The sequence below is a fragment of the Gekko japonicus genome, unplaced genomic scaffold, assembly GCF_001447785.1.
Source record: "Gekko japonicus isolate JY-2015 unplaced genomic scaffold, Gekko_japonicus_V1.1 scaffold299, whole genome shotgun sequence".
In the NCBI taxonomy this organism is placed as follows: Eukaryota; Metazoa; Chordata; class Lepidosauria; order Squamata; family Gekkonidae; genus Gekko; species Gekko japonicus.
The window spans coordinates 20,394-32,451 of NW_015170896.1; the positions used below are offsets into that span (position 1 = coordinate 20,394).

The window sequence follows — 12,058 nt, forward strand, 5'->3', positions numbered from 1 at the left end:
CATGATCTACTCCAGGGGTGGCAAAACTTGCTTAACGTAAGAGCCACACAGAATAAACATCAGATGTTTGAGAGCTGCGAGACATGAACAAATATTACACACACGTTTTTATTGAGAAATATGCAAATTTACTTTTTATTAACACTAAATGAGACTGCCAAAAATAAAAACAAAAGGGGTAGAAACAGATATTTATAACATTTATTTCTTTGCTTTTTTTAAAATAAATTTTGTTGGTTTTATACTCGTAATTCCTACTTCTAAAGGGTAAAGGGAACATACTATTTCTAACTTAAGACAAGATTTGACGTTGAGTTACAAATTCATAAATCACTTCTGCATTAACGTGGTATATTTTAAAAAAGGCATGGAAACAGTGAGATCAAACTTCTGTCTGGTAAAGTCAAAAATTTGTAATCCAGAGTAAATTGTTTATTTGTTGGGTTTCTTCTTCTTCACTTTTGATGCTTTGGGTGCTGCTACTCCTTTCTCAGACTCTGAAGTTGAACTGCTGGAGTCACTCAAGGCATTATCCGTTTCTTCCTCGCTGGGATCCTCTCCTTCCTCCAAATTTAAATCATCGTCTTCATCTGGGCCCACTTGTCGTTTCAAAACGTTTTTGGCCTTCTGGACAGAGTCAATTTTGATTTTCTTATCGTATTATTTGAACACGGGTCCTTCTGGGAAGCTCCATCTGTAGGTTATTGATTTATTTTGCAAAAAAAAGAATGAAGTCCTTATACTGACGTCTTAGTTTCCGGATCTCAAATGGAATGTCTTTTAAAATTTTAATTTCTTCCTCATTAACTTTTATTGTTTTTCCCGATGTAGCTTTTAAAACATTGTCTCTCATTGTTCTCTTAGAGAATTTTAACGTAGATTTCACCCGGTAGTTTGTTTTTTCTTATAAAGTCAGGATATGTGCGGTATGCCAAGTCCATATCGTTCTGGAGATCCTCTTGTTTTAAATCCGAAATTGTCGCAATCGCTCCACTTGATGTTGTTTTTAAATCTTCTCCCTGCTGTTCAGGAACTCCTTGAAAACTTAAAACATGCATAGATTTTTCCAGTTGAAATAGAAGTAGTTGATTTTTGTTGGTGTTTCTTTTTTAACTTCTTCCAGTTCTTGCTTAATGTCTGTAGTTCTTGTTTCAACTCTCTCGATCCTTTTGTCTGTCTTGGCTCTTTTTTCCATGTGGGCAAGTTGCTTTTGGACAGAATCCAGCTTGGTGTTGATAGTTGACATCTGCTCCAGCAGAGGGCGCAATGCTGGGGCGAACATATTGGGAAGGTCTGCAGCCGCTTCCTGTATCTGGGTGGGAGTCGTTGGTACAGTACTTCCTGGGGGAAGTTTCTTCTCTGCCGCCATTCTCCTCCCTCTCCCCGCCATATTTACAAAGAAGAAAAGTTTTATTTTTAAAGTAAAGTTTCTCTGTATTCAGCGCTTCTTGGCTTAAAATGCAGCTTTCAAGCTCAGCAGAAATCTCATACGGTTAGTTTCGTTCTTTCTTTTCTACAGCGCTTGGAAACCACTCCATTTCGAGGGGGGGTGGAACACCGACCCTTCCCCACCTGCTGCTCCTTCCCGCAACGATCTGGCAGACTGAGACTTCTTCGCTTATACAGAGGTCTGATTAACTCACTGTTTAGGTGTGTTCGGTTGTTGCAAGAGGCTTATTTTCACTTATTTTCTTATCCGCTTGTCCGGCGGTCGGCTCTGAGCACCATACTGGCTCCGGGGCGTCAGGACCTCTCAGGGACAGGCAAGCCTCGATTCCTCGGCCATCACCTTGGGAGAGGCTTATCCCGGCTCCCCAGGCTGGGGGTCTCCTACAGAGACCCTGGGGGGGTCTGGAACCAGCCATGACCCCTCCTGATCGCCTCGGCTTGGCGCATCTCCATCGGAGGTTCGATGAGACGCGTCCAAGAGCAAGCCGCCATAAACTGGAAGTCCATTTGTTTGCTAATGATATTTATTTGTCTAAGAGGGAGAAAGAGGGAGAGATGGAAAGAAATTATGAAAGAGGTGGAAAGAAAGAGAGAGATAAAGCAAATAGATGGGGGAGGGAGGGGGCAGAAGGGAGACAGAGAGAGAAACAGAGAAAGCAAATAGATGGGGAGCCTGCTAGGAACCGCACAATATGTGTGAAACAGCCGCATGCAGCTCCTGAGCCACAGTTTGGCCACCCCTGACATTCCTCTGAAGTCCTGGCTTCCATTTCTTGAAAAAGAAACAAATGCCTAGTCCTTTTGGTTGCAGAGATATAAGGGGTACTCCTTCTATCCCTTAAATGAAAAGGACTATACGCGCTTTTTAAAAAAAAAAAAAAAAAGAAAGCTGAAAATTCAGAGGAACTAATAAACTGCGGAAATGGATCATTATGTTGTTATGCTACAGTGCAAAAGCAATTACTGATTGGCTGATAGAAAGAAAATGGCACCAGTTTGGGCGGGACCTATGAAAATGTGCACCTTCCTGTTCAGACAGTGTGCTGAGGTGCTTGGACTGCATTCTTTCTGGAAAGATCATAGCAGAGCAGGTTTGAGAAAGGACATGCCAAGAATGAAGAAAGCTGGAAAGTGAATTATTGGGGGACAGCGTCATGTGGATGCTACAAAACAAACAGCTAACTGCATTTTGGAAGCCAAGGTAGAGAAAACCCTTTGTATTGATACACCCTTCTAAAAAAGTGTAAAGAAGGAGTTTTGCTTTGGGAAGACGTATTTTTGCTGGCCTTTGGAGACCAAGCCCTATGAGGAAAGGTTGAGGGACTTGGGAATGTTTAGACTGGAGAAGAGGAGGTTGAGGGGGGACATGATGGCTCTCTTTAAGTATTTGAAGGGCTGTCACTTAGAGGAGGGCAGGAAGCTGTTCCTGTTGGCAGCAGAGGACAGAACTCGCAATAATGGGTTTAAATTAAGGGTGGGGAGGTACCAGCTGGGTCTTAGGAAAATCTTTTTTACATTAAGAGTTGTTCAGCGGTGGAATCAGCTGCCTAGGGAGGTGGTGAGCTCCCCCTCACTGGTAGTGTTTATGCAGTATTTGGACAAACACTTGTCAGGGATACGGTAGACTGATCCTGCATTGAGCAGGGGGTTGGAATAGATGGCCTTTATTGCACCTTCCAACTCTGTGATTCTATTATTCTGTTTTGTGGCATCTAGGAAAATCAGAAAAAAATATAGTCACATGGGCTAGCATTCTTCTCTTCAGCCAATTCCTATCTTAATAAAAAATTTTTTTAAAGGATTGGTTGGCGTTCCACTGGGGCCCAAGCGTGTCATGATAGAGAAACAGCATGGTGTAATGGTTAAAGTGTCAGACTAGGGATCTGGGAAACATGGGTTCAAATCCCCATTCTACCATGTTAAGTTTGCTGGGTGACCATGTGCCAGCCACACATTCTCAGCCTAACTTACCTCACAGGGTTGTTGTGAGGATAAATTGCAGGAGGGGAGAATTACGTAAGCTACTTTGGGTCCCCATTCAGGAGAAAGGTGGGAGATAAAAGTAAATAAATGGCTAGCAAAGGTTACAGTGATAGAGCAACCCTGAAAAGAAAGCTGCAGAAAGGGTCGCTTCCAAGCCAGACTCTCAAGGTTGTAATCAAGTCAAAACATCTGAGCTGTGTGAGCTGCTTCACTGGGAGTTACTTAGGAGTAACGGCGCCGATTGGGCTTCATTTCAAAAGCCAGGGAACACAGAATGAACGTATCTTTTGCACCGAATTGGCAGAGGCCTTGCACAATGGCTGCAAAAAAATTAAAACTTGGCAGGTGGCATTGAGAGGCTTGCAATTTCCATCTTGAATGCCAGCTGTTGTACCCAGTGGATTGCAGAATGCCAGCTCACCAAAAAGTCATGCAAGTAAAAACAGCACCGTTGCCCTCATGCTTTGGAAATGACACAACAAGAGGAAGTCTCTACCAGGCTGTATCCGGGTTCCAGAACTTCCAGGGCACCCACGATCTTCGTTATATCTGGAATGGGAACCAAGCTTCTTCCTCCATTTAGTTACCACAAACCCCTGACTCCCTTCTCCCTCTGTTTTATCTGAGCTTCAGGAAAGGTCTTAGGCTGCCCCTTATAATAAAGGTTCCCTTGCTCGAAAGCCAGTCGAATCCGACTCTAGGGTTGCGGTGCTCATCTCCGTTTCAAAGCCGAAGAGCCAGCGCTGTCCGAAGACGTTTCCGTGGTCATGTGGCCGGCATGACTAAACACCAAGGCGCATGGAACGCTGTTACCTTCCCACCGAAGTGGTCCCTATTTATCTACTTGCAATTTCTCGCTTTCGAACTGCTAGGTTGGCAGGAGCTGGAACTAGAGACGGGAGCTCACTCCGTCTTGCGGCACCCGGGTCTCGAACTGCTGAACTACTGACCTTCCACAGCCTGCACTTCAGCGTCTTAACCACTTGAGCCACCGCAGTCCCTTATAATACCAGCTGTTTATTGCCTGGTATGCCCTCCTCCCCAAACCAGGGCTAGTTCTAGGTTTCAGGTGGCTCCCTGGGCAGAGAGTTCCCAGGGCCCCCTTCCCCTCCTCTGCCCTCCACCAGGTCCTGCTCACACCCTCCTTCCCTCCGACCTGCCTGTGCGTCCTCCCCCTATTTGCTTGTGAGACCTCCCACTGCCCATGCTCACAGCCACCAGCACCGCCCTGCAACCCTGTCCCTGGTTGCACTGGGAAGTGGGCGCAGATGGAGAAGGGGCAGCAGAGCACTAGCAAGTGTGTGTGTGTGGGGGGGTGTCTCAGCGATGAGCCGTCCTGGAAGCCCTAGGCCCTGGCAGCAGTGCCCCATCTCAGGGTACGTTGACACTGGCCCTGCGGGAAAAAAGCCCCAAGATCCAGTTGTCTTCTTCTTTGAACCAGCCCGTTCTCCAGGTGGTTCATGCCCTCCAGGGGTCATTTCGTAGAAAAAGAGCTAGGGGAACTCATTAGTATAACTCATTAGCATATACCACACCCCCTGACATCACCGAAAGTGTGTCATAAGGCCACACACCCCGCCCCCAACGGTCCCGGCCGCCGCCGCCGCCGGCCTTGCAGCTCCACTGCCGAGCCCCATGAGGGGCCCAGCAGTGGACCTGCAAGGCCAGCGGGAGTGCAAGGAAGCCCCGTGACCTGGCTGAATGAGGGCTGGAAGCGGGGCGGCCGAAAGCAGGGGGCGGGGCTTCGTCATGTGCCCCGCCCCCCGTACCTCACCCAGGGGAACTGCGATCCCCCCCCCCGAAATGACCTCTGATGCCCTCAAAATGGCAGCACTAGCTGCTGAAACCGGAAACCTCCCTCAAAATAGACGGCTTGTGAATTCCTGCCCCCAGAGGCTGAGCTGGGCGACTGGTGTGGGAGAGGGAGGAGGGGATATTTATAGGTCTGGACTGCCACTGAATATGCAGACTGAAGGAAGCTGGAGGTGGGATCCTACTCTTTTCCCTCCAGTTCCTTTCTCTCTGTGGGGGGCTGCGCCTGGCTTTCTGTATAGCCCAGCACAGTGATCTGCAACGGCAGGAGTGGGTTGTGGTTGCCACTGGAGGAAGGTGTCAGCAGAAGTCATTGGTGACGGTACACAGGGGGGCCAGGATTCTGCCTCACCGTCTTGCTGAGACACAGAATACAACACCAAATATACTGAATTTGGAGCCTTTGGACATTAAAGATTTTGTTTCAGTGAGTGCCTAGTCCCTCTAACTGTGGAGAGAAATCTCAAACTATGTGAGCCAATTTTTGTTCAAGGCACAGGGATGAATAGGACTCCCCGCAGTAAGGGGTTGGAACACTCCTGGATGCAGAAACTGGTTGCTTCTGTTCCCCATCCTTAAAAAACTTCCAGGAAATGTTCCAAATGTTCCCGTCTTCCTTCTCTAGTTCTTGCCAAACAACCAAATAAAACCGCATACACACAAACAAACAGATGTGTGTGCATACAGAACAAAAATGCCAGCACAGAAACACACATGTATTAATAACCGGTCTGATTTTTGCTGCTTTTAAAACTCCACAGAACGTCCTGATTTTTTAGATTTATCTCATTGGCATTTTGGATAGAATGCTAAGATTCCCTTTCATCTCTGAGAATGCACCCCAAATAACTGCAGTGGGTTTTTACTTCTGGGGTCCTGAACAAAATCTATTATGGTGAGACAGCCCCCTCCCCATCACCACCTTAGTAAAACATTTGAAATCTGCCTGCCTGCCCACATGTATGCGATGCCCTGGAATAGAAGAACCGCACTCCCCCAAGTTTTGGAAAAGGTCCAGGGGTGCAGCTGTGGCAGCTGTCAGGGCGTGGAGTGGCCAGGAATGTGCCGGGACAGCACGTAGGAAACAGCTTTCTTGCCTGCCAGGGTCACTGCGTGGTGAAGGTACCGCTGGGAGCTTCTCCACAGCAGTGCCTCCATGTTTCAGGGGGTGGGGTGGGGCGTGAGATAGCTGGAACTATGGCTCTAGCAGCAAAGGGTTAATCGGAGCATGAATGTCAAACCCCCCCCCTTCCCTTCTGAAGTTTGACATTCCCCAGCCAGGAATTTTCCAGGCCTAATTCATCCTCCACCAGCAACCCTCTTTCCAGCCTTGGGGTCTTCTGGACTGAAGGCAGCGGCATGAAAGAAAAGGGCCGAGAGAAGGAGAAAGGGGGAAAGGGTGAGTGAAACTGCTGGTGCAAGGGAACGGGGGTGTGGGTGCAAGGAAAGAAATAACGTTTGTGAAAAGGGCATGTGTGAAGAATGAGAGACAGAACAGCATTGAGTGATAGAGAGACCCGGGAAGGAGGAGAGGATCACAAACGCTTGTGCAAACAGTGCATTATGGGGGGAAAGTTTGAGCAAGTGGGACAGAGTGCTGGGTTCAAATTCCTGCTCACCGGGCAAGCCGCCGGTTCTCACTGCCAGTTTTTCCGACCAGTTAAAAAGGAAACTTGTTGTGATCTTGTTCTCCCCACCCACAGCATTTCTATGGTGATGAATAAGATCAAGAGGGGATGTCTGCATCTCGAACGTTCTAAAAGTATAAAGATTTCTCAATGCAATCCTAATGGATTTGGGGGGAAAGGATACATGTCGTTTTGAGAATGCAGGGCAAAGAAAGAGATTGGGGGTCGAAGGAAAACATACAGGGCAAAAAACTTGTATGGGTGGAAATGCTAAGATATCTTGGGACGAAAGCCAGAGTGGCAGCAACAGCAATAAAAAAAATCTCGTGGGGCACCGTGAAGAAGACCAGCAGTTTTCTTGGCACTTATGACACACACTATTACTGAATATTGGACCTGGCAGATCTGAGGCACGGGGGACAATTTCCACCAGGAGAAGAAAGGTCTGTGTTAACGAATGGAGCCAAACCGTTTATTGTATCGACATACATGCATGGACATCACTCTCCTCTTTCATGGTATATACAAGAGAGCTGGCCGTTCCTAGACAGACAGAAAGAAAATTTGTATCAGAAGAGGGGAAATGAATCAAAAGGTTTGAGGGACGGGGAAGAGAAGCTACACCTAACAACAACTACTAAAAGGAGATGACAAAATGAAATAAGCATATTTGGGGGACAAGCGGACAGAGAAACGAAAAGAAGGAGAATAGAGATTAGGTTACACGTTAAAGGGAGAGTCTTTTGGGATGGATGCATAAACAGTCAATTTAGCTGGATGAAGTTAGCGCAAGGGAGGGACGCGCTGTGAATTAGTGAGTGTGGCAGGCACGGATGGAGAACTAGCGAGCGGTGGGAGTGCGAGAGAGACAGCAGCAGAGGGAAAGCAGCACAGCTAAGTCCTCCCTGGCACCTGCCCCAAGTCTCTCTCCTCTCCCCTCCACCGTCCCACTCGCGCTCGGCTGAAAGCTGCCACCATCTGTCTCTTTGGGGGCAGGAAGAGGCAGGATGGGGGCCCCTTCAGAGGGTAAGTTTCACTTATTCCCAGCAGGGAGGAGAACTGCAGGCGAGGCGTTTGCTGAGGAAAAAAAGAAATGGGGTGACGGGGGGGGAATAAAAGGGGGGTGACCAGAAAATGCAGGGTGTGCATTAAAATTGGATGAAAATAGAGAGATGGAGAATGTCAGGGGAAGGGGCGTAGGGTTATAGGAAAGGCAGGGGCTGGGATGAAATTGTAGGGGGGGGGAGGCAGCCTCACACACCACATATAAGAAAGGCATATAATATTTACTCTACAGGAACTGACCCTGTCGTTTTGCTAAAAAAACCCCATATTTTGGTCTGTTTTGTAGGGCACATAATTTGGGGTGGGGGTAGTGAAGATTATTTCAGAAGGGCAGAAAAATTGGGGGGAAATTGCAGCTGTGGATTGAGTGGGTGGTTAAAAAGGGACAGACTTTCAGTGGGGTTGTGGCATGGATGTTTGTGGGGAGTCTCCAGTTTGTGGGGACACGTCTGCTGCCGGGCATGGTGGCTGTAGACTCTGTGGATCACAGATGTGGTAGCTGTGATGTGGCACATGAGAAAACACTTGAGAGCTCAGTCTTAAATTGGATACCGGAGTTATTTGGAGGGGATCCTGTTGCCTTAACCCCTCTCTGAAGTACGCGAAATGGTGCGTAATCAGATTGCGTATAGTTTCTGTGCAATTTTAGGGATAGCTGTAGAATATGAGGTGCGTTGGGGGGGGTCCTCTAATTTGTGTTGTGTTGGCCATGTGTTTTAAGGAATCTGTCTGAGTTTGAGGGGCTACCACCTTGGAGGCAATGTTCCCTCTAAGCTGTGGAGTCTTATGAGCAAAAATTCTACTTTGTGAGCTACCGGCATTAAAGTTGTGAGCAAACAATTTGGCTACTGCATCAATTAGTTTGCTCTGGAGCCCTCCTTCCTGAGCGAAGGCAAAAATGTGTGAGCCGGAGGCTGAAAAACTGTGAGCTAGCTCACACTAACTCAGCTTAGAGGGAACACCGGATGAAGGCTTATAGAGGGAGAGATTAGGTTGTTCAGGTATGCTGCCATCTTGGAGATGTCTAGAAACAGCTATTGGAAGCTGTTAAATGGGGGATTGACCAGTCAGTGTGGACTAACTTTGGCTAGATTGGGTCAGGAACATCAAAAGTGTCTCGGGCTGTCACATACCCCATATTTGGTAGTTTGGGGTTTCAGAATAAAACGAAGGAAAATGAGTATATATGGAAATACATTGATTTAGGAATGTTGAGCCATTCGAGATGGCAGTCCTTAGAAACTACCCCCACCTCCCAGTTTAGGAAAGAAGGAGGTGGCCACGATCCTTTTCCCGTCTTTCTTTCCCTTTCTTTACTTTTCCTGGATAGAAACCCAAAGTCGCTCGAAGCCAGGTTAGGAGAGGCAGAGGGGAGCCAGTTTCCTCGCAACACCCCCCCCAGCCACCCTCCCCAGCCCAGATGCTCTCCTGCCAACCACAGCTGGGCCGGCCTTCTTTCCTTCTCGGTATTTTTCCAGCTTGTGGAAAAACCAGCCAGAGCCAAAATGGAATTAAAACACAGGGATGGATCCTAGTGTTGAGAAGGGGAAGAGGAATTGAATGGAGCTGAGGCGAAGCAGAAGCGAGAAGGGCTGTGTGTACACACACACACACACACACACACACACACACACACACACACACCCCTCTTCCCCAGACAAAGGGGTCTGGGATAGGAATAGGTTTGACATTCAAAACGTCAGCTATATATTTTTTCCTAAACAGCAGTGTTTACGTTGTGGAACATTTGGTGTATTTACAATGCAACCCGCAAGTATTATTTTATTTGCTTCCTTTCAATCCCACTTTTCTCACCAGTGGGTGGGGCCGGGGCCAGCCTATCTTGAGGCAGGGCGGCTGCCAGGGCCCAGGATGTCTGGCGGGGCCCATCGCCCCTGATCCCCACCCACGCACCTTCCCTGCCACCTGTCTGTACCCGTTATCTGAACAGCCCAGTGTCACTGAAGAAGGGCGTGTGGGTAGTGCACGATGCTGGCATTCCTACAGCAGCACGCCCAGCCACGCACGCTGACCAGTGCTCTTGGGGGAAAGGGTGTGCAGATGGTCCAGGCAACCGAGCATGGGCAGCGGGAGGGCTTGCAAGCAGGAGAAGGGTGCATGGGAAGGTGGAAAGGAAGACATGAAGGGGACCCCGGTGGTGGTCGGATGGGGCACTGTCCACCCAGCCCCCCCCAAAAAAACCCATGGGATCAGCCCTGCCAGTGGGGATCAAAGTGCCTTATTTTCTTCTCCAGTGCCGTTAAAAGCTTTGGGGCAGGCAGCAGTTCAGGTAATGCAGGTTTTTCATGTAATGATGGGAAAAGATGTATCTGCTAAATTTCTGCCTGATGGCAGTGATCATTATGGGTCAGATCCAGCAAGCCATTCTACTGGTGAAAAGGAGATGGCCCAAAATGACTATGCTGGGGATCACGAACAAAAGCCACATGTAATTGGGATGTCAGAGAGAGAGGGAAAGGGCAAGGCTGAATGAAAAACCTGGCTGGATCCTACCCTGTGTTGCACTGCATTGTTATAGGCTCAAATAAAGAACTGTTATAATATTGCCTTTTTAAGAGCTGGGATTAGTTTTTAAGTGGGAAGAGAAATCTTGTTATTTGAATTTGGTTTGCAAAACTCACACTGATATCCTCATCATTTACTTTTTCGTAAGAGCACCAATCAATGAATGAAGCTGCACTGAGGAGTCATTTTAAAATATTTTTGAATTTGGCAAGTCAACCTTGAACAATTGTGTTTTGCCAAACATTTATGGAAAGATCCAAATTGAATAACTTTGAGATCTGATTTGAATGCGAATTTTTCATATGCTTAACTGAAATAAATTGGATTTCGGTGAACTTAACAGTGTTTGGATTGTGTACTTGTTTTTTTAAAAAAAGGTTCTCAAATATTTAAGGTTTCAAAAATGCCAGATATTGGTTTTTTAATGTCCATATTTTGAACATTGAACAGAGATTGAAATATGTAGATTCCACTTTGAATTTAAAAAACAAAATAATCCAGGACATATTTACCTGTTTGAGCGGCAGGCTTCTGGCATTCTTGAGCCACCTCCCAATAGTTTTAAAACTTACCTAGCACCTTACCTGGTCAGAGCTTAATTAAAAATAAAAAAGGATTTGGTATTAAGCATGGGTAGCATGCATTCCTTAAAGACTTTTAGCAAGCCAATTTCTATCTCTGGAAGTTTCTAGTCCTTTCACAACTTTCACAAGTCAGTTTTTAGTCCTCCTTTGGTTTTGCATGTTATATCTCTTGTTTCAAGGGTCCATGCCCCTCCACATTTTATCTTCACACAGACTTGACAACTTCCAGGTAGATCCTGGAGATTTCCAGGAGGATCCTGGAAATCTCCAGGAATTACAACTGTTCTTCAGGAAGAAAATGGCTGTGTTGAAGGGTGAGCTCTATGGCACTATACCCTGCTCTACCCTCCACAGGCTGTCCCCAAATATCCAGGAATTTCCCAACCCAGAGTTGGCAACCCTTGACATCCAACAAGCACCATGGCTGCACAGAGATTTTAATTAAGATCTCCTAGCAGTGTTCCCTCTAAGCCGAGTTAGTGTGAGCGAGCTCACAGTTTTTTAGTCTCCGACTCAGCTCAGGGAGGATGGCTCCAGAGCAAACTAACTTATGTAGCAGCCGAATTGTTCACTCACAACTTTAATGCCAGTAGCTCACAAAGTAGAATTTTTGCTCACAAGACTCCACAGGTTAGAGGGAGCACTGTCTCCTAGTCCTGGAATAATATGCTAACCAGTACACAGCATTGTCTCTGGTTGCACAAACTTGTGGCACAATCCTAAACGTGTATCCTCAGAAGACAATTCCATTGAGTTCAATGGGATTTACTCCCTAGTAGGCGTGCCTGCCCTGACAAGTGTGGTCCAGGCTAGCCTGAACTTGGCAGATCTCAGAAGCTAAGCAGGGTAGGCCCTGGTTTGTGCTTGGATGTACCCAGGGGTCGTTTCGTAGGAAAAGAGCTAGGGGAACTCATTAGCATAACTAATTAGCATATGCCACACCCCCTGACATCACCGGAAGTGTGTCATAAGGCCACACCCCCTGACATCACCGGAAGTGTGTCATAAGGC

At 47.1% G+C, this 12,058-nt stretch overlaps 1 protein-coding gene across 1 annotated transcript in view; it reads left to right on the forward strand.

Moving 5' to 3' along the window:
• The first annotated feature begins 6,313 nt into the window (after positions 1 to 6,313).
• The window catches only part of LOC107116616 (protein kinase C and casein kinase II substrate protein 3-like), a 30,588-nt gene continuing 24,843 nt past the window's right edge, over positions 6,314 to 12,058 (forward strand). Inside the window, exon 1 of the mRNA XM_015418562.1 lies at positions 6,314 to 6,643. Within this exon, the coding sequence (XP_015274048.1) occupies positions 6,604 to 6,643 (40 nt within the window). The 5' untranslated portion in view covers positions 6,314 to 6,603. The remainder of the gene's footprint in view (positions 6,644 to 12,058) is intronic.